Here is a 23,285-nt window from a genome sequence, read left to right on the forward strand (position 1 = left end):
TTAACGTTATTATTATTACTTGTTACTCCTCGTGAATTGTGTTAGTTGCAATTTGATTGTACCGTTAAAAAATGCTTATGCATGCAATCGTGAAATTTATAATTAAAAGAGAAGATTATCTTGGAAACAAACGCCTCTTGAAACATTTCTGAAGACGATGACTCCTTGTGCAACAAACCGAGTGCCGAGCCAATAATGAGTGATCAACGAATGTGCATTTAGTCGATTATGATGAAGAATAAACATTCTTTAACATTTGTAAGTCATAAATAATTTGCTTGATTTTACAGGCTACGTTTTCATTTCTTTTGATAAATCAATCATTGTTTTACATAAACTAATTAGCTAAATAATTTCATTGTTGAGAACGTAACTCCTATTTTTAACCTTATGTCTATGGGGAAAATATTCCTGATTTACGAACGAATTAACTCATAAAGTCAAGAACTACCTGTATTCAAAAAATGTCCAAGCTATGAGCATTTAGAAACTGTGCATGTTACATTTGTGCTTTATTAGTTCTGTTTTAGTTGATAGGTAGACAATTCCAAGCCAGTAAATTAAAACATTTCTAATTATCTACTTGTTAAAGAAAAAAACAAGTTACGATTTAAGTGTCCAATTCTGCAAGACAAAATGCCAGTGCAGATGTATTCGTTTTTGTTACTTTTACAAAAAAACCCTCATTTCTATCTACATGCTGCAGGATAAGTTTCAATCTTGCAATATTTCTTCATAATAGATTTGCAAAAACTTGCAGAAATGAAACAGATGATTTCCTGGATTTTTAGAAAACATGGGGAGTAGTACACATAATTTTAATTAAATGGCATAATACTGCAGAAATTTATACACCGTCTAATCAAAAACTACAGTAGAGTAGAGTGCCAATTATCTGTCATAATTGGAGGAATAGCTGAAAAACATGGTTGATCCAAATTATATTTTATTAGGATTGTCATAGGTCCGTATTTCATGTAGAAAAGCAAATAACGCTATATTATGAGTCACTTTCCAAAACATAAAAAAAGAACTAAAACATTTTTCAAAAAACTGTCATTCAGTTAGAAAGTATGGAATACGCTCCATTAATTGTTAATTAATTTATTGTAAATCCAACCTCCATGGATAACTGAGCCTCGGATAATTCACATTCTACTGTACATAAAATGGGCTCACTCCATTTTATATAATTTTTATTTTAGAAAAATGTAAATAACACCAGGTTTTCTCTGTCCTCATGTAACTACTTCACTTCAGTTCCCACGTAAGACAATATCACATGTTCAAAGTAAAATAAATAAATAATACAGAAATTACAAGTCAATAGTTTATTGTACCACTTCACCTGATTGTTAGATCACACATCTGCCACCTGCTGTGGCAAGTGGCATTGACACATCGAACTACAGGAGGCAGAAAAAAAAAAGTTACAAGTACAACTGCCAGAAACAAATTAGTTAAAAATAGAAATAAAAGTGCCTGCACTTATAGTTCTACATCATCATCTGTATATCACAAAGCAACATTAAAACAAAAAAGTTATTTACCTATCACCTAACCAACACCTGAAATTAAAAAAGGAATGTTACTTATCACTTAAAACAGGAAGATGCTGATGTATCTATTAAAATGCTTCTCATCTGAATAAATACAAAGATTAGAAAATTCTTATATTTTACATAGAAAATAAGTTTTCTTGCTCACAAATTTAATACACTGTTAATGTGTCTCTTCTTCTAATAACCAAAATATTAATGATCTGCCAAATAGCTCTCTTCAAATGACATAAATTTTTACATTTTTAAATGTTTAGAAGTTAATTTCTGGGAAAATTAACTTAATATGAAAATTTATTCATCATGGCTCAACATAACTGTCATACTGCAATAATGATGTCTGGACTTGAATGATTATTGTATTATACATTTCAGGATGAAGAAAAATTAGCCTCCCTATTAAAAAATAATGAAGTAATTCACAATACCTCATTGAAGTTTTACATAATGCTACTTCACACATAAGGAACTGGTGTTTATGGAATGTTAATTTCCCACAGACTTAGAACCGAATAACGTATATATATATATATATATATATATATTTATATATATATATATATATATGAACTATTACATATAACAAATCTTCAATTTAATTATTTTTTCTAATTGCAGATATATCAGCAACTTGTTAAGTACAGTTCCTGAGAAGCCTACTCTGACCTGCCAGAGCAGCATACTATAGCAACATACCTCTCTCTCTCTCTCTCACTCTCTTTTGACCTTGGTAGACCTCTGACTAGATATAAATAACTAACAGCTTATCTATGAACAGAGCAGGGGAAGTTAAGGAATGGGGATTAAAAAAAAAAAAGCTGCCTTCATTTGACTTACAGCTTTGCAATTCCATATTATTCCTACAAGTGGAATTTGTTTCCAGAAATTCTACTCTGAACTACTATAGAGAGAAAATTATGTATATTCAAGTGAAAAGTCCCTTTCCCTACAAGATGGCACCCACATATTACTTTGGCAGGAAGGATCTATGAAAACAGAAATTCATGATACACACAGAAGAGATGTTATGAGCTGAATAACAGAAATCTTCCCAAACAAAATATAATAAATGCTGGCAGGCCACTGGCAACAGGACGTTATACACCAATTGGAGTCACTTAACTGCCAGAGGTTAGCCATTCTGGATGGTCTGTAACTGGACGTGCACTTATTTACCATTTTACCCTCCCCCCTTTTATTTTATGCTTTTAAACATAATAAACTGTACACTTTACACTGAGATGCAGCATCTGACTTTTCATCGAAGTCACATCAATATACAATTCTGCTTAAGTCCTGGCAGCAGTATTACCTTACATATCAAGACTGTTTGTAAAATATACTGAAGTGGAACAGAATTCCAAATGACAACTTTCTAATAAATACACAAAAATTGCTGCAATGTGCATCTTGCCACTGACAAAATGTTCTGCATAATAATATCTGTAATTGATTCTGTGCAATAGTCCTGTGTCTAAGCAAAGGGTGCATCATTTCTTCACTTGTGGGGTATGGAAAATCAAGAACTATAAACAGTTGTGGCATTAATCTGGTAAAAGTGGCACCATTATATGCTGGCAAAAAATAACACCCTTGCATCTGACGTCTTCAGTGTTGACATATAAGGTTTTGCCAGAGATAGGTCAGTATCGCTGCTGGAATTCATGATGCCATCGATTGAAGTCAATATAGAATACAGTGATAGAACCATTAGCCAGACCAGCCAAAAGAAACCTATGGGGGGGGTTAAGGGGAAATAAAAATGAAAAAAAAAAAAAAACAACATTAATCCATTACTATCAAAAACACATTAACTAATAATATATATTTAAAGAATACATATTGGTCACCCATGGTAATTTAGAACTATAAATCTAAATTAACTATGTATATTTTTTTGTATATTTTTAATGCAATTACTGTAATATTTTGTAAACTTAATTCTGCGATGTTTTTCAAGTTTAATTCTTACTTTAATAATGGTTGTTACAAAGATATACACACATTGAACACTGTCCAAGGATATCATGTCTCAAATAGAAATAGCTGTAAACAATTCCCACAAGTTACAAGTTTGTTGCTTGCATGGCGTGTGGAATGTAATCAGAGGTTGATCTAGTTAACAATCTAGTTATTTCTTTGTTCCTAATGTAAGAAGTGTATCAATCTCAAATTAAAACTTATGCACTGCCAGATGAAGTTGAGTCACTGAAGAAATGGGTGCTTTCCCCAGAGACAAATAAAACTGGGAACTCATCAGGTATCCAGTAACTTGCCTGGTGATGTACTCCTGATTCGGACCCCCAAAACAGAATAGTCAAGTTCACACTTCTCTGGTTCAAGAGGAATTGGTTTTATTGGAAATATTATATTGGAAGAGACTCCACTGTCAAGGGAAATAAGTAACATTTTTTGTAATAAGGATAGGTCACTAAAATCATGGCATCCACTGGGAGCAACAATTAATTAATGATGTTACCAACAGACTGTCAGAATTTAAAGGAGGTAAAGAGAGCATTATTATTCATGTGAGGACTAATGATATTAAGTACACACAAACTAATGATTTACTAGATAAATATAGGGCAATTCTGCCCAGGCACGATAGGAGGAGACCATATGCTGAAAAACTTAACTCAAGTCTTGAGATATTCTGCACGGCTTTTTTTTTTCCTTTTTTTTTTTTTGTGGGGGATAGAATTTTTTTGTACAGATGGGATTCATTTAAACAAAAAAAAAAAAAACTTTGCACCACTTTTCAATTCATTTGAAAGGTGCTTTGATTATCAAGGTTTTTTTAGATTTATCTTCAACATCACCTTATCTTCACCTTAATGATTAAGGGAAACTACTAGTTGGTGGGGGACAGGGGTAATATAGATATGTGATTATCTGTCAAAGTAATGCTTGCACTCATGTCAAGAGCAACTGATTCAGCCACAACAGAATCAATTGGAAAGATGTTATGGGATAACATCTCAAAAAAAAATGGAAGCTCATTCTAAGGAAAACTTAAATAAATTAAAGGGATATGTCAGGGAAGTAAACTATACAAGAACATAGTCTTAACCATGTATAATGTAATGCCAGGAGTGCCAACAATAAAATGAATGAATTTAAACTCAAGGTTAGGACAACTAATACTGACATAATAGGGCTAACAGAAACAAGATGCTACCTCAGAAACAGGGGAAGAAATTTTCCATAACATGCTGATAAAAATCAGCACATTAGGGAAATACTTCAATATTCTAGACCTGATGATCACCCATGAATTAGATGATGTCATAGGGTTGACAGTACAGGAACCATCAGCAGGGAGCAATTACTGAGTTCTAAGTTGTACCTGTAGTTCAAGGCAAAGGAATGGGTTATTTTTGTCCTACCAAGAAGCAAAAAAAAAAAAAAAACACGTGTTTTTTTGCATTTTGTTAGGTCACTTTGTTCTGTTTTCTATTTCTATATTTTCTTTCCTCTTTTCCAAGCAAGCTGGCCACTTGGCTTTTGCAACTGGGACAAAAAAAAGAGGAGGCCACAGTGCAGTCTGCTTGAGTGTGTTCAGATAAACTACAGTTTGGACGTATCATGACACCTCAGCAAGTTACGTGGGAGCGTCTATATTTCTGACATTTGTAGCACCTGATGGGTATATATGCATGTATGTGACAATTTAAATAGCCAGCTTTAACTATTGAGTAGATATGGAGTATTGAAAATAATTATTATGTTTTGTGAAGGCACAAATTGTCCATCTTTCTGAATGAGTGTTCTTTTTGTATATATGCATTTTTTATTAGTTAGTTCTTTAACTATTCCTTCTTCTGAGCTGTTCATGAGTTCTCACTCTGTATACCTCCTTGGTAGATATTCATTAGTGATTCTGAGTGTTTTTTGTTTCATTGTTTCTAACAGCAGGTCACCAGACTCCTAGTCACTCTACCATATTTGTGGTTGGTGGAACAGACTTCCATCCCTTGTTGTGGAAGTTATAGCCTAAATAAATTTAAGGCTCAGCTGGACAGGTATTTCAAATGAACGGATTGGTGAAAAGGTATTGTTTTTTTTTTTTTTTGGCTGATGCTGCATAAGCTTGATTTCTTGCATATGCCTCTACTAATGCTAATATTGGGTGATTCTGTAGCATGTTTCGAGTTGTTCCCATTTCTGAATAAGAAATAGGGACAAAACCTGACAATAAGTGGAAGATAAGAAAATCTGCGTGATCCTTTTCTGTCTTTTAATTTGACAAGAATCGTGATCAAGTCGATTAGTGTAAAACTTGATATCGCTGGATCAAGTTGAAGAAATGCTTGTACATCCACCATTTTATGCTCCTTTTGGCCCTGAGAGCTGGATTTTCCACTCAGGTTACCGGCCCTGCCATGGGGAGAAGCAGAAGTAATGCCACAAGTGGTGAATTATGTTAGCTACTCTTAAGAAATATAAAAGGAAAGGTGCCTTTTCTTTCCTGACTTGGCTAACTACTTGTAAGAGATGAAAGTCTGCTGCTTTGTATAAACTCTTAAAAGAAGTAAATTTCAAACTAAAGAAAAGAGTGGTTTTTTCAAAAGAGAGCACTTTGAAGATTGCTTTGGAGAATGCTCAGGAATTATTTGGCACCCAGGGCCATTGGAAAAGTGAGTAAAAACTGACCAGTCAGTCTGACTTCATTGGTAGGACACAAATCATGGATGCAATAATCAAGTGTGAAGTGCAGAATTATTTTCATCAAAATGGAATGATAAAAGAATCATAAGATGGTTTGTAAAAAGAGAAAATCATGTTTAACTACCTGGTTGGCTATTTTGACACTCATGACCTGGATGTAGGAAATAATTTTGATATTGATTTCTTTGACTTCAGCAGAGCATTCACTCAGTCCTTCCAGAGAAATTGCTGCATAAGAAGCTGTAACATGTTATAATTGCAAGTAAAAATCCTTAGATGAATCACAATGTGAGTGTAGGGTAGGGCACAGAAGGTTATGATTAATGGTTACTCTTCAGATTGGATTAATATAAGAAGTGGGGTTAGCATTAGTAGAGGCATATGATGCAAAAAAGCAAGCTTATACAGCATAAACCAAAAAAAAAAATACCATCCATTCACTCCAAAAGTTTGTCGAGTTCTTCCTTGAATTTATTTAAGCTATCAACTTCCACAACGACAGATGGAAGATTGTTCCAGCAATCAACTACCCACTGGCTAAAGGCCAGTGGGTAGTTGATTGCTGAAATTTCCACACATCTATTCTACAACTATCTTCGTGACCCACGCTGCGATGTCATGGATATCGATTGGTCCCGCGCCTGGTTGGAGTCACTGTACATCTCATGCTCTAATCATGTCCATCCTATTACTGAAGCAACCATCCTTATGGCTGACAAACGTTGGCAATTACAATGTTCCCATTTGTCACAGCCACAAGCTTTGCCTTCTAGCAACTAATTGTTGCGACACGCAGTTCACAATACATGACTGCCATCACACGCACATAGGTTCTGTATTTCTAGACTTTTAGATTAACCGTTAAAAACTGATGAAGGGCAATATACTGCCCGAAAGCTCTTTTGTATTACCGTATGTATTTTGACATTAAACCTATTTTAACAGCATCTTGTTATTTTTATTTCCATTCTGCTCTGCATCACATAGTAAAATATATGAATAAAAATAGAATATATAGGATATTAAGAAATATTACAGACATTTTAGAAATTTTAAGTCAGGAATAACTGCATCCAGGTAAGACCTAATTAGAATAGATGGAAATAGCATTGAAAAACCTGCCTAAAGGTAGATGAATCTTGTAACAGGACAAAGGAATGAAAGCAAGCTTGGACCTTAAATCCATGTATGGCAAATAATTGGAAGTATAAAGGGATATAAATACCCAAAGCTTGATGGGGGCTCTTCCCTTATACCATCTTTAAAGGGGAAGCGAATACGCATTGAAGGCAGTACTTATAAAGCCCAGGAACATTCCATTGCAGTATTTCAAAATGAGGACAAAAGATCCTCCACAAGAGAAAATTACAATAGCATGTTCACTGCCTTCAATACATGTTCGCTTCCCTGTTGAAAATGGTATAAGCAAAAACCCCCATCAAATTTTGGGTATTTATCTCCCTTTATACTTCCAATTATTCGACATGCATGGATTTAGGGGGTCAAAGATTGCTTTCATTTCTTTCTCCTGTTACAAGGTTCATCTATCTTTAGGCAGGTCATCTAATACTATTTCCATCTATTCTAATTACACTTTACCTTGATGCAGTTATTCCTGAAAAATCTCAGGTAAGAGAATTCCTGACTTAAAATTTCTAAAATACAATATTTCTATAATGCAGTTGATTCCGGTTATTTGGGACACATCGGGACTAGTGCATTTTGGCCCAATTAAGTGGCTGCCCCAATTATCCGAAGTTTCACGTAAATAGTTAAAAATACAATGTACCCCCCCCTTACAATTAGTTCACTGTACAATCAAATCACGTTACGACGAACTCACCATACGATGTGCAGTAAGCGCCGGTCATTGTGATCACGTTTATGAATTGAATTTTAATTCTATTAAACAGCAATTCTAATTGGCGAAAATAGGAGGAATATTATCCACAGGCTATAAAAGTAAAGATATATTAAGCACAGATTTATCCTTTATTACCTTGCCAATTAGAAAATTAAATGATATGTGATATTCGTAATAATTAATACGTACTGTAATATGTATATACTAACTAAACTAGTTGACATTTCTGTTCACTGACATTTATGGGTGGGGGTTAAAATTTAAAACACGGCCCACAAATTGCAAGTAACACAATACGCGCAAGTGGGAACGGAGTAACGAGTTACAAAGCTTTAAAAATATGAATGAAGAGAAGATTCTGAAAATAATTTTTTTTATATGATTGAAGATTCATAAACACATTTTACCATAATAACCCACAGAATTCCAGCTGTCAGTATTATCGCAAATTCAATAAGATCGAGTTTATTATCCGTTTATGATAGATTGCACTAACAGAAAAGCCCAATAAACAGGTGAATGCTAATTGTTTTTATTGTTTTATAGTTGTGACCTCTAGAAATCTGACCAAACTACGTGGTACTGTCGGAGACAATCGTAGGGTAATCTCCAGTGCTGCGGTCTCCTGCCCCGATTAAACGGCATTTTGTCCCAATTAAGCGAAGTAAACCCTGGCTATTTTCTCGATTGGGTTCTGTTTTTTAAGATTTGTCCCCAAATAAATGGCTGCCCCAATTAACCGGTGGCCCAAATAACCGGAATCCACTGTATTTCTTAATTATCCTGTATATTCTTTTTTTATTTGGTATTAAATTCAAACCTTTCATTTAAATTCAAAATGAGAATACAGGTCCTCCACAAGAAAAAGTCACAATAAGTTAGCATCGGTCTGATTTTACAAATATTAGCAGGTCTCAATTACACAAGTTATCTGTCCAACATGTTGTAGTAGCAAGTTTCAAGACACCAGGATTCCCATAATGTTTTTTGTACAATGTTAAACTTCAGTTGCCACTTCTCAACTTTTCTAGATCCTGTTGAAGTAGCATACTGTCATTAAGAATCCTGCAGATGAATATCATTGATAAATAAACAAAGCAATAATAAGCCCAACACTGAACCCACAGGAACTCCACTAATAACATCAGTCCACAAAGAGCAGTGTCCATTGGTTACCACCACTGTCTTCTCCCACTCAATCATACTTTTATCTATTTTAGCAATTTGCCCTTAATGCTATACTGCTCCAATTTACAGTAGTCTTCCATGTATAACAGTATAAAAATCGTTCTCGAAATCCAAGTATTTGATATCAAAATTATTTTTTGCATCCAGTTTCTTTGTGACCATATCATAGTATCCAATCAAATTGGTCGGAAGACTTCCCCTTAACAAGCCCATGTTGTGTCTGAACTATAACTGCAGTCTTGTTGATCTAGATGATTCTGCAATGCTTCTTTAACCAGACTCCATTATTTTCCCCAGAAAATAAGTTTATTATTTTTAGCCATATGGTGCAAGGAAGCCTGAGGCTTATGCTGCACCTGACAAAAAAAAAATTCCTGCATACTCTGAGAGAGAAGAAGAATGATGATATGATATCCAGCTCAGGACCCCAGGTTTGCCAAGCCCATACTCACCAGATGTGAGCCCCTGGGGATGGTTAAACTAACAGGTCTGTAATTACTCATGTCACCTTTTGAACCCCCTTTGTAAATTGGGGATATATTTGCACATCTTCAGTCCATGGGGACCTCCCCTGAGTCCAAGGATGCTCTCATAATTATGACTAAGGGTTTGCTTACTTTCTTTGCTGCCTCCTTTAATATAATTGGATAGATCCTCGTCCACCCCTGGTGCCTTTCTTATGTTTAACTTCAACAATTTCTCCTCCACTTTGCTCTCAGTTATTACAAAATCATTTAGCTCCTCGTTAGAGTTTGATAATCTTTTGGCATTCCCCTCCCTCGTGAGAATGTAGATGCAAAAAACACTTTCAGTTTGTCAGCTATCTGAGCAAGATCATCAACATTCGAACCATCGATATCAAGTGGACCAACCTGATTCATCCCCTTCCTTCTAGAGTTTGCATAAGTAAAGAAGTCGTTGATGTTTTTCTCTGCATCTTTTGCCAAAAATTTCTCATAATCTGCCTTTGCTTGCCTAATCTCCCTTGTGAATTGATTACAGACTAGCATTATATCTACTATAGGCTTCTGTGTCACCTGATAATTTAAATACATACTGCCTTTTTCTTCTCTGCTACGAGTCTCACTAGTTCATCCGACATCCATTTAAGCCTAAACCTTGAACAATATTTCTTAGTATGAAAAGCCCAGTAGCTTCCAAGATTTATTTCTTGAATGCTTCGCATTTAGAATTTGCTGTTGATAACATCATCAGTTGGTCTCACTGTATAGTATTTAAAAATTGTCTGAGACCACTGTAGTCTCCTTCAAAAGCAAAAACCCCTCCCTTTAACCCTGATGGTAGTTACATATTTAAGTAAATCTCACATTAGTACACTGTGATCACTACCACCTAGTGGTTCCTTTACCTGAAAATTCTTAATGCATGAATAATCACTGCTGATAATCAGATCAAGAGTATTACTCCCTCTGATTCTCTCTCGAACATGCTGCTGTAGAAAACAATCATCCAATAAATCCACAGAAGTCTTCCCAGTGTGTGAGTAACCAACCCACAAATTCCAGTCAATATCTGGGAAGTTAAAATACCCCATTATAAGGCAATCTGATTTGCTGGCCCACTCTTATTTTTCTGTACAACTGTTTGCTGTACTCATCAGAGTCATTAGGCCTATAACACACACTCCTACTCTCATTTTTGCTTTCCCAGTGCTTATGTCACACCAAACTGACTCAACATTGCATTGTCCATCTATGTCAACTGGATGCACTTCCTTCCTTAGATTTTATTTGTTTCTTAACTAACAGCATGACCCCTTTTCCCTTTCTGTACTCATTGTACTCCCCAAATTCGAATTCTGCACTGCTTATATCTGTATCCAGTATGAATCCTCAAGGATTGGTACTGGGAACACTGTTGTTTTTGATTTTCTTAAATAACAATGATGGAGGGATACTGAGCATGAAGTCAAAATTTACAGATTATGTCAAGATTGATGACTAAGTTGTCCTTAAACAGCAATTCTTCAGGACAACTCAGATTTCAGATATGTTCAGAAAAGTAGCAAATGTACTTTAAAGCAACAAAATGCAAAGTTTTACGCTTGGGAAATAGCAACACCAAAATAACTTACACACTTAATGGGATTGAATTAAAAACAGTCCAGGAAGAGAGGGATTTAGGAGTTATGATACATCAGACATGAAGTTCTCTGAATAGCAGGGAATGTCCACATTATGTTATCAAAGACTTATCAACACTAGCTTGTAGAGATAGGGAGGTCATAATCCCACTGTATAAGGCAATTGTAAGACCTTTGAATACTATATTCAAGCATGGAGACAGTACCTAAGAATGCCATTCAACTTGAAAGAATTCAAAGACAGGCAGCACACCTGGTGAGATTGGTGGGCCTTGGGGCTGGATTATATATAAAATTGCATTCGTACATAACTTAATGGGCTACTTGTGGATATTTTCTTGTTCAGTTTTATGCTCCTAATCTGCCCTTGCATAAGAGGAAAGAATTTGGAATATTCCAAATTTAGAGCTTGGTAACTAAGCACCTTAAAGGAGACTTAACCGGGGGTATAGAACACTCTGAGAGAAGAAAGTAAAATGAATGAGGAAGAAATTTCCACTGTTATGAATGATCAATAAGATCAAAACTAAAGGCCATAAATTCAAGGATACATGGAAAGAGATTTAGACTGGATTGTAGGTAGTTCTCTTTTAGGCAGCATGTTTTTAAATACTGGAATAAGTTACCTCCACTGGGTAGTTGAGGCTGATAACTTGGGAAATTCAAAGGTTAGCTAGGTAATCACCTATGTGAGGAAGGAAATTTATAGGTTGTTTATTTTATTTTTATTTTTTATAGTTTTATTTTTTATTTTTATATAGTTATATTTTATTTTAGCCATAGTGATAATGAAGTTAAAGAATTTTATGAAGATATATTGTGCCTTTACAAGCAGGATGACTATCACTATAAGCCGACCGGGCTAGCCAGGTGGGTAAAGTGCCTGCCTGGCAACCCAAAGGTCGCGGGTTCGATTCCCGCCTCGGGCTTGGATCAAAGTACTGCAAAAACCTTGGGAGGTGCACTATGGCCACAGAAGCCGATGCGCCAACAACTACCAAACAAAAAAAAAAAAAAAAAAAAAAACTATCACTATAAAATTATAATGGGAAATTTCAATGCAAGAATTGGTAAGATCCAAAATGGGGAAAAATTTGTCACCCACATGGAACTGGAAAAAGGGATATACAGGCAATCTACTAAGTGAATTTGCAGAAGAACAAAATTTTTTCATCATGAACTCATTCTTCAAGAAAAAGGCCCAATGAAAATGGAAATATTAGCAAAATTGACTTCATACTGACATACAAAAAAACGATATTCACTGACTACTCAGTCTTGAACCATTTTTTTAATGTTGGAAGCAACCATTGGTTAATGAGGGAAAAAAATAATAATAATAATTGCAAGGAAGAACAAAAGACAATGTTCAAATCAACTAGAGTGAAGAAGTTTGACACTAACCAACTATTGAAAAATCATCAAAACTTTGAACCAGAATCAGGGGCAGACTGGCCATAAGAATTACTGGGGAAACCCCTGTAGGCTGGAGACCAATGCAGGCTGATGTGAATTTGGCCTTAAACAATATGGCCATAAATATAGTATGAGGCCACTACAAGTTTTTGCTCGTAAGAATTTTTGACCCAGTCCAACTCTGACTAGAACTGTCCAATTGTCTTTGTGTGTGCTGCAAGACCTTCGTGACACAGATATTTTAACTGATAATGACAAAGTTAATTAAGACCATTGTAGACACTGTCTCTGCCCTTGTAACTATTGTAAAACAAGAAAAACCAATCAGAATATCAAAAGAAACAATTACCATGATGAAATGTGATGAGAAAAGAAGCAAAGTGGCAACATAAGAAATGTGCAAGTTGAACAATGATCTCATCAGAAGAACACTAGAAGAAAATCAAGAGCTAAAGAAATCAAAATGAAAAATGGTTACACACAAGAGCCAAATGTTTACTTTGAAGCTTGAGGCTGGCGCAATAACAAATACTAAAACAAATGGAAGGATTTTATTCAAATCTTTATCACAATCCAAAGATCAAGCAGGTTTCAGAAACAGCTTCTGTACAATGGATCAAATCCAAAAAGTGCAGCAAGTTATACAGTGGCACAATGAATACAACCCTCATCAACTATGAAAAAGCATCCAACTCGGTCACAAAACAAGCAATAATGAACCTCAGTGCAGACAGAGCCTACTTCAATATTTTCCAATCAATATATGAAATGGCGAGTGCATCATATGGGTCAACAATGATAAAGTTCAGATCAACATAGAAAAAGGCATCCAATAAGAAGACACAATCTCTCTAAAACTATTTTCTGCCAGTTTAGAAGAAATTTTTTTCAAGCTAAATTGAGATAATAAAGGACTCAACATATTCAAATCATTTACAATTTGCAGATGATATCATTCTCTTTGCCAATGATCCAGAAAAACTGCAACAAACCATTGGAGAATTGCAGCGTGAAAGCAAGAATTCCGATTTGAAGATGAATATCATAAAAACACAGGTATGTTCAACAAATTTATCAGACCAAAGAAAATCATACCAATGGATAAGAACTAGAAGAAATGGAAAGGTACATTTACCTTGGACAAGAAATTTCAACAGATGGAAATTGAATGGTGCATAAAATTGGAATGACAAGCATTTGGAAAGCTTAATATAGGCTTCAAGACAAACTTGCCACTCTGTCTCAAATGAAAAGTTATTGATCAGTGTATCCTTCCTATCCTAACATATGGCTGGGAAACATGGACATCGAATGCCAGAGCTTTAAAAATTTGTGTGACCCTCAGTTTTTGTAAAGACTGAGAGTCACACAAAGACGTATGGAGCACAAATTTTAAACATAACTGAAAGAGACCAAAAAACGTGCATGGATTTGCCAACAAACCAAGGTCTGTGACATTACTGAAAGAACCAAGTGCTTAAAATGGAAATGGGCAGGTCACATATCAAGAACTGATAATAGATGGACCAAATGCATTTTAAAATGGATGCTGCTTGACTCCAAACACCCAAGAAAAAGATCAAAGATGAAGTGGATCGATGAAATTTTCTGGTGCGCAATGGCAACAGAAAGCACAAGACTGCATGCGGTTACTGAAATATGTTGAGGAGGCCTTCATCCTGCAGTGGATTGACAATGGCTGAAGATGATGATTTTATTTTATTTTTTGACTAGTGCAGCAAAAGCCAATGGTTTCCTACACTATGTCACTAATAATACTAAAATACTTATATACCCTATTAGTCCCCCAAATTGCCAAACTTCGCAGTTCACACCTTCTAAGCTGTTCTTCATGTTGGTATTGATTAGCATCATTTGCCAATATGGTTGCCCTTCTTTGAACCCTTTCTAGATGTTCCATGCCATTCTTCAAGTGTGGCCTTCAGACGGGAGCAATATTCTATATAGCACAAATATATGATTCATCAGCAATAAGCTAACCATTTTTTGTTGTCAACTGGCTGACAACAGTATTATACATTGTAATAATCATTTAATATAAGTTTTCCACAAGGTGTCTGATATTTCAAGCTTATGCAATCATAGAAACTTGTTAACCAGTTTCTCACCACTGTTTTCTGTTACAGTATTTCTAGGCTGCTGAAATAAATCATCCATATTGTAGCTGAGATTTTGTTTCTATTCAATAACTAAATTGGAATGTTAATGTATGTATTGTATGGGGAACAGAAATGAGAAGAAAAATATTACGATCAACATGAATTTATTCATAGACATGGGAATTGCACCTGTGAGCTACTTATGTACTTTTGGCAAAAACACTCATACAGAAATATTTTCTTTTTAAATTCACATAATGCACTTAACTGAAAATAAAAATAAATGAAAAAGCTATTTTTTCATATTAAAACTTACTTCTGATCATGAGTCAATGCCAATGATCGCACACCACTGTCACAAGCAGGAAATGCATATAGCAAGGCAAGATTAAAAGTTCTCCAAACTTCTACAATTCCCTTATCACCACCAGTCATCATGTATTCTCCATCTCTGCTTAATGTCATACACTATAATGAAATAACAAAGATTAAAAAAAAAAAAAAAAAGAATCAAAATTATTATTTTTTATCCAATAAAATAAGGTGCCTCATCACAGGGATATAAAGGGCATATGGATAACTAATTGCTTTAAGCAATTAGTTATCCATGTGGAAACTAATTGCTTAAAGCAAAAAAAGGACTGATGACTTTGCAAAATATCGTAACATAATAAGGGAAAAAATTCTGTGAGAAAGGTCAACATGTTTCTGTCTACCATAATGTTCACATATGGCAGGAGAAATTATATAATAAGAGCCTTTATTAACTAAACTTGAGGCCAACTCAACAAGGCTTGTGGGAGAAAACCTTTCTAAGCACAGCTTGTCCTATTTGATAGAAGCAATTTGTTTAATAGTTGTATTAATTTTTTATGGTGCATGGGCAACATAATGTGCAAAGTCCAAAGGTAAAATAGATTAAAAATTAGTGGTAATAGAAATAGGTTATCATGTCAAAGTGCATAAAAACAAGTAAAGGAAGAAACCAGTATATGATCGGTACTAAAAATAATTTAAACATATTTGTTAAAAAAAAAAAAAAAAAATATGAAAGTTCAGATATGTTGTTATGGTCAATAAAATCGGACTGAGTTTATATGGCTCAGTAAGATTATTTTAAGACACTAAAACATACATAGCATCCTTTGATAAAATTAGCATTCAATAAAGGCATGGTTGATGCTGAAAATGATGTCATGATGCTCAAGAGGGCATCAGCTCTCAGCAGAAAATAATGTGTTAGATGACTGAGTTCTATGTGGAGCTGATACTGGTTTCCACTGGGAAACCAGTTTCTTTTGTATTAGTTGCCTGTAGTCTGGAGACCAGCAAGCATATGAGAAATTGAGGGCCACTATTGATTTGGAAGCAATGTCAGTCAATCATTTTCCATGATTTCAATGTAGCTGAGGATCCAGCAAAACTGTTATAGAAATCTGAAACTAAAAGGTAATATAGCTTCTCTTTTATTCGACAGGAAAGGATGAGAATTATACCTCATTAATAAGGCCTGCAATGAGCACATCTTTCCATTCACTGCATATGACTTTCTGTTGCTATTAACTGGATACAGCAGTTTTCTTGCTTCCTGGTGTGACATTTCTAAGTTTGCAGATGATACAAAGGTTGTTAAGGACAATAATTAGGGTATGCTGTCAGATGGGCCAAGAAGTGGCAAAGTTTAACATTGATGGATGCAAAGTTTAACATTGATGGATGCAAGGTACTGCTTATGGCTAGCAAAAATCCCAGAATAACATAAGTAGTTTGACAAAAAAAAATTTTAAATATAAACTGCTAGATGACACCTAATATCAAGATTACTGATGCCTTTCAGAATTCCAAATCTCCAAGCTGTGGCATATGCTTTTTCCCTATCCAAAAAAAAAAAAAAAAACACCAATACCTGGTGATTGCATTTGAGAAAAGCATCTCAAAGAGACCTTATTACATGGTCAAGTGTTGACCTGTTCCTTTGGAAGCTACATTAGCTTCTAAATACCACATAATGCAAGTATTGACCATCTTTCCAGAATCTTGCACAAGCAGCCTTGTCAGAGCAATTGGGAGGTAATTGTAATTGTTTTTGGATCTGTTCCTGGTTTGGGAAATGCAATGATGATTGTCTGATGTCAGCAATCCAGAAACTTCTCTTCAAGATAGATTTTGTTATAGAGACAAAGCAGATGATCCAAAGATTCAGATGAAAGATGTTTAATCATCTCATAACGGACGTTGTCTCGCCTGATGGTACTCACCTGGGATGGAGAGAGTGCCACTTTTAGTTTCCTTCTGTGAAAGACTGGTAGATCCTGTCAACCCATTTAATCCTTTCCATATGAACAAAGTTGATATTTTTATAAGTCCTATTCTGCTGTTGCATGTAAATTAAGAAATAGTGATACTCAGCAACAGAACTGTTTCTGATTTTTGTCTCAGTTTAACTTTGCGCCATCAGTTTGTTGGTCAGGATGCGTATTTAGAGAATACTCCTACGATGAGGCATTTAGATTATTCATGTTTGCGCTCTTTTAGCCCTGGGATGGTTACTTTACCCTCCTGGTTTACTGGCTCTACTGCATGGAGGCAAGAGCAGTGCCACTTAAGTGATCAATCATGTAAGTGGCACTGCTCTTGCCTCATCTGGTAGACATGGTTAGCAAGAATGCAAAAACAGGTACACACGAACAAAAAAAATAAATAAATAAACTACTTTGACTATTATTTATTTAACTTCTTTCTTGTATTTTTGTGGATTTTGTTACTAACACTTAACTCAAATAAAAAAAAAAATTATACAGAGAAATATATAATAATTTATAATACAAAGCAATTTATACTATACAAGCGCTAAGAAAGTCACAGTGATTGCTAATAAACTTTCGTGACACCTGGGGCCATTGGTTCGAAAATACAGACCTATGTATGAGTTTTTAATACTCTACAACAAACTAAATAACACAGCATATAAATTTAAATTAAAGATATTTTTTATTCTTATACTGAACAAAATACCCCCCTTCCCATAATAATGGCCAAAAAAAATTACATTATTAGTATTATGACACGAAGCATGCAAAATTTTTTCAACTAATCTTTATACAGAGCAAATAAACTTGAATGACTAAGACAGCAATAATTTACTTACCTGCACTGGATGATGATGACACTCATATCTAAGGCGACGACCATTAATTGTAAAACAACACAGATTCCCTTGATCATAACAAACTACAATAAGACCTTCTCGGCATAGTGCGCACAGTTCAGGAGAAAAATAATTTTCGGGAGCCTCCAGTGAACGAAGCAAGTCTCCATTTGTTGTGTGCACTAGGACAGGCCCACCTGACAGATAAAAAAATTTGTCACATATGTGAAATAATAAACAAACTACAGAACTATGAAAAAATACAACTGCTATTTCAACAAAAGAAGAATATCAATGTAAGGGGCAGGGAAGTTCTGCTACTACAGGTTGAAAATCAAAAAATTGGCAACCTCAGAACTTAACTGGTTTTGGGGTTTTCAGTTTAGGAAAATATATCTAAACAAGCTATTGTAAAATTAAATATCAAAATCTGAACAGAGAATGTGTTGTTGTTGTTGTTTATTAGTTGTTGGCGCATTGGCTTCTGTGGCCATAATCCACCTCTCTTGGTTTTGCTTTTCTAGTCTGGTTTTTTTTTCAAATTTTGGATCTAAGTAATACCTGACTTTATGAAGAGATGGAGTTCAAATGGATTCATTGACTTGTGGTAGTGAAAAACTTCTCTTACATTATTTTCCAAAACTAGAGCATCTTGATTTTTAGTTACTGACCTAAAAACTATTTTTCTTTCATTTATAAAGGCTGGACAATCTAGTAGTAAATGTTTTACTGTTTGTTGTACACGGCACTGACTGCATTGAGGCAGTTCTTCGGATTTAAGTAAATAGGAATGGCCTATCTGTGTGCCCTATCTGTAATCTGGCAAGGGTTACTTCTTCTTTTCGGACATCTCTTTACTGGATTTCCACTGCTTTAAAATTAGTTTAATTTGAAAAAGTTTATTGTGTTTGCTCGCTCCATATTCTTTGCCACTGTTTTTTGCTGTTCACTTTGATACTATGTCTGTAGTCTGTAAATGGTACTTTGGTGGTTGAAGAAAGGGTGCCAGTTGCCATTTTTGCTGTGTGGTCTGCTTGTTCATTTCCTTTAATTCCCATATGTCCAGGAATCTAACAAAATGTGATGTCTTGTTTTCTTTTAAGGATTTTGTTTAGGGTAACTTTGATTTGTCTTAGAGTTGGATGGAAATTCTTTGTGTCACATTGTATTGCTTGCATTATACTGAGGGAATATGTGAAGATCAGACTATGGGGTAGCTTTTGCTTCCATATTTGGTCTATTGCTAACTTCACTGCTGGCAGTTTAGCTGTGAAGATACTACATTCTGTTGGGAGAACTTGGATTATTGTAGTATCAGAGAAAACTGCTGCCGTGCCGTGCCTACTTTTATATCGGTTTTCGATCCATCTGTGTATATTTGCGCATATTTTGGATATGTCTCTAGATATGCAGCATGTAGTTGTTGAAAGCTGCTTCCTGGTAGGGAATGTCTTCCCCAAGATTGAAAGTAGGTATCATAGTTTGGTGATGTTATTTCCCAGAGGGATTTTGGTGCGTTTCGTATAATAGCTAGTTTGTTGAAATCAAGAGACCAAATTGGAAGTAGCTCCTTGATGCGTATGTTTGCTGGTTTGTTAACTGTTGGGTGTATTCTGTACATATTTTCCCATATTGGTGTATATAATGTTTTGAACACAGGCTGCAGGTTTTAGCTGCATAAGATAGGATTTCTTGTCTTCTGAGGTGAAGTGGTGGTTCATAAGCCTCAGAATAGAGACTTTGAACTGGAGAAGTACGGAATGCTCCCAAGGCTACGCGGAGTGCACTGTGGTGTACAAGGTCTGACCATCTTAATGCACTTGGTTTTGCAGAGCTGTAAACAGGTGCCCCGTAATCGAGTTTGGATCTTAGGTAATAATAATAGAAATAATAATACGCGTTCGAAACAGAAATTTGAGCGGAGGAAATAATCCTCGTGATAGATGTAATACGGTGTACCCATCTGCTCCCCAATTTGTTGCAGATATGACTCTCAGAATATTTAATTTCTTTAGACAGTTTATCCTAAGACGCTTTATGTGATCTAAAAAGGTCAGTTTCTTATCTAGGGTTAATCCGAGAAAATTTGTGCTGGATGTTATTGGGATTACTTCTTCTTCTAGCTATAATTCTGGGTCTGGATGCAAGTTTCTTTTCCGACAAAAGCGTATTCCTACTGTCTTTTGTTTAGAGATTTTAAAGCCATTGTTTTGAGTCCATGCAGTTATTTTATTAATTGCTGTTTGTAATTGACGTTCTATTGTTTACATGTTTTGTGATTGACAAGAAATGCTGAAATCATCAACATAAAGCGCTGAATTTATGGTATTCGGTCCTTGTTTAGCTATTGAGTTGATTTTTATGCTGAACAGGGTACCCCTGAGTACCGATCCCTGTGGTACTCCATCTTGCTGTACAAAGACTTCCAATAGTGTGGTTAATATCTTAACTTGGAAAGTTTGTTGTTGCAAAAAATTTTGGATATACATTGGTAGATGTCCTCTCATTCCAAAGTTATAAATGTCTCTTAAGTATTCCATATCGCCATGCTGTGTCATACGCCTTTTCAATATCGAAAAATATCATTACTAAGCGCTGTTTTCTTAAGAAGGAATTTCTTATGTTGTTTTCTGCTTTTATCATTAAGTCTAGAGTGCACCTGTTCTTTCTGAAACCACATTAGTTGGGCAAGAGAATGTGTGGTTAGCTTGCTAAGTCAGCAGTGCTGGGGTGTCTATGTTTTTGCAAGTTTATCTGCATTATTAATTTATTAATTTTTATTAAATACATTATGATATTTATATTTATCCTTTTATCCCCTTAGGCTGTTGGCCAAAATTTAGAAGAGAGAAGCACACAACTGAGAAAACCAGGCATGACGAAATTTTCAAGCAATTACTGATAAAACTGCTTCATGTTCCATAAAAAAATAAATACAGTACAGTAATAATAAAAAAAGTTGTGTAACAAATGCAATCAGCAGGAATGTGCTGTGCTGTAAGTTGCCTGGAACAATATTGACAATGGGCTGGATGATCTCTCCATTTTTTTTTTTTTTTTTTTGCTGGTGCTTTATAAGCTTGCTTTCTTGAATCATATGCCACTACTAATACTAATCTCCTTTTTACAAAAAAATGCATATGACCAATATGAATTAAATGCGTATGGCCAATAATATGTGCCCTGGATGAAACTAGTTCTTCGTGTCAATTTCACCTGAATCTGGAAAGCCAAAGTTTTGGTTTCTCTTTTACTTAGAAAAGTAGTGTTCTAGATAAAAAGAGAAACTTGTTGAAAGAGTAACAGGGTTGTTACTAACAGTGACTGGGCTCATTCAGAAAATGATATGCAGTTGTTATATACCTTTGCAGTTGTTTGAGAAATATGAAGACTGCTTGCAAACATACTCTTTTACCCAAACTGTGGATCAAAAGAGTATGCTTGCAAGCATACTCTTTTGATCTACAGTTTGGGCATAGCAAGTTTCCTCTGCAACCATTTGAGGAGCTAAATTTCTGACTCTTGTAACATCTTATGGGGTTAGGTATGAAACACAGATGTGTCAGCTTAAATAACCCACTTTTCCTGATAATAGAGGGTTTGGTGTGCAGAAAGTGTATATTTTGCAAGTAGGAATTTTGTGTGCCACTTTCTGCTCACATAGTTCTTGAATAATTTCCTCCTCAGAGACATTAGCATTAGTAGAGGCATATGATGCAAGAAAGCAAGCTTATATAGCATCAACCAAAAAAAAAAAAAAACCTTTCCATTTCACCCATCCATTCACTCCAAATGCTTGTCTAGTTTTGCCTTGAATTTAAGTTTTCGACCTCCACTATGACAAATGGAAGTTTGTTCCAACTATCAACCAAGTGCTGGCTAAAGGCAAATTTCTGCACATCTATTCTATAATTTGTCTTGTCTCAATTTGAAGAATCCCATCAACATTGAGTTGCTCAAACCATTCAAAGCTTTATACACCTGAATGAGATCACCTCACAGGTGCCTAGTCTCCAGATGCTGCAATTTGCAGAACTTTTAGTCTTTCTTGGTAACAGCAACCCTTTGTTCCACTCATCAATCTCGTAGCCCTTCTCTATACTCATTCCAGCAGCTCTACATCCTTCCTAAAATGAGGCCTCCAGACCTGTATACAGTTACTCAAGTTGTGGCCTGACCATTGCCTTATGCAAGGGGACAATCACCTCCTTATCCCTGCTAGCAAAATTTCTGTATATCATTGACAAGACACCATAAGCTACTCTTGCAGCCTGTTTGCATTGCTGAAAAAACTTCATATCAGGGTATCTCTACTGCCCTGAGTGTAGTACCACACAGTTGGTTTGTTAATCTGGGGTGACTGCTATCCATATGTAGTACTTTACATTTGTCACTGTTAAACTTCAATTGCCCCATCTCTGCCCAACTTTTCTAGATCCTGTTTTTTTTTTTTTTTTTTTTTTATGAAAATCTATAGTACTTAGTACCATGCATGGATTGGAGGTTAGGAAGATGAAAGAAGATATTTGTTGACATTAGACTTGAACTTCTGTAGGCTTTAATTTTCAGGAAATAAGTATGAGGGAAGGTTGTTCCAGAAAACGGCAGTTGAATGAATAAACGAGGAAGATGAAAAGTTGGTTCTGTGACTTTGAAGTTGAACAGTAAATGGATGTTGGCTGGTTGCGGCATGTGTTCAGTATTGGTATGATTGTTTTTGGACACAAGGGTAACTGGGGCCAAAATGTCTCTATTCTTATATTATAATTTTATGTATTTAATCGGTCTGATTTTTGCATCACAGGAATTCATATATTCATATTTGCTTGAGAAAGCTAAATAGCTCATTTAGATTCACATAATTTCCAATAATATGGACAAGAGATATAGGTTCTTGTAATCTTAACAGTGAATGGAAAGCACTTTTTTGATATGAGCATAATGCGTACAATATAAGAGTATATGTTTGACAGTAAGTGGCAATGAACAGTGCATGCATAGCGGTGGGTTATCCCCCATGAGCAGGTACATATGGGTTGGGTGTGTATGCCCTATGCGTAATCTCGCTAGTACAACCTCTTCCTGTCTGTTTTGCCTGTAGCTAGAATTCCATAATTCTGGTTTCTCTTTGATTTGGTGCAATTTGTTGTTTAATTGTGACTTCCAAGTTTCGGACCACTGAGAAGTACAGATTTTTTTAATAGGCTTTAAATAATCT

At 35.2% G+C, this 23,285-nt stretch overlaps 1 protein-coding gene across 1 annotated transcript in view; it reads right to left on the reverse strand.

The window, feature by feature from the left end:
• Nucleotides 1-2,242: 2,242 nt before the first annotated feature.
• Nucleotides 2,243-23,285, reverse strand: part of rg (A kinase anchor protein rugose) — a 1,582,765-nt gene continuing 1,561,722 nt past the window's right edge. Inside the window, exons 56-58 of the mRNA XM_090384432.1 lie at nucleotides 18,068-18,264; nucleotides 15,236-15,387; nucleotides 2,243-3,293 (exon numbers count right to left, since the gene is read on the reverse strand). Coding sequence (XP_090240558.1) covers nucleotides 3,203-3,293; nucleotides 15,236-15,387; nucleotides 18,068-18,264 — 440 coding nt within the window. The 3' untranslated portion in view covers nucleotides 2,243-3,202. The remainder of the gene's footprint in view (nucleotides 3,294-15,235; nucleotides 15,388-18,067; nucleotides 18,265-23,285) is intronic.

Source organism: Mastigoproctus giganteus, chromosome 11 (assembly GCF_048544385.1).
Source record: "Mastigoproctus giganteus isolate SK-2022 chromosome 11, ASM4854438v1, whole genome shotgun sequence".
Classification (NCBI taxonomy): domain Eukaryota; kingdom Metazoa; phylum Arthropoda; class Arachnida; order Uropygi; family Thelyphonidae; genus Mastigoproctus; species Mastigoproctus giganteus.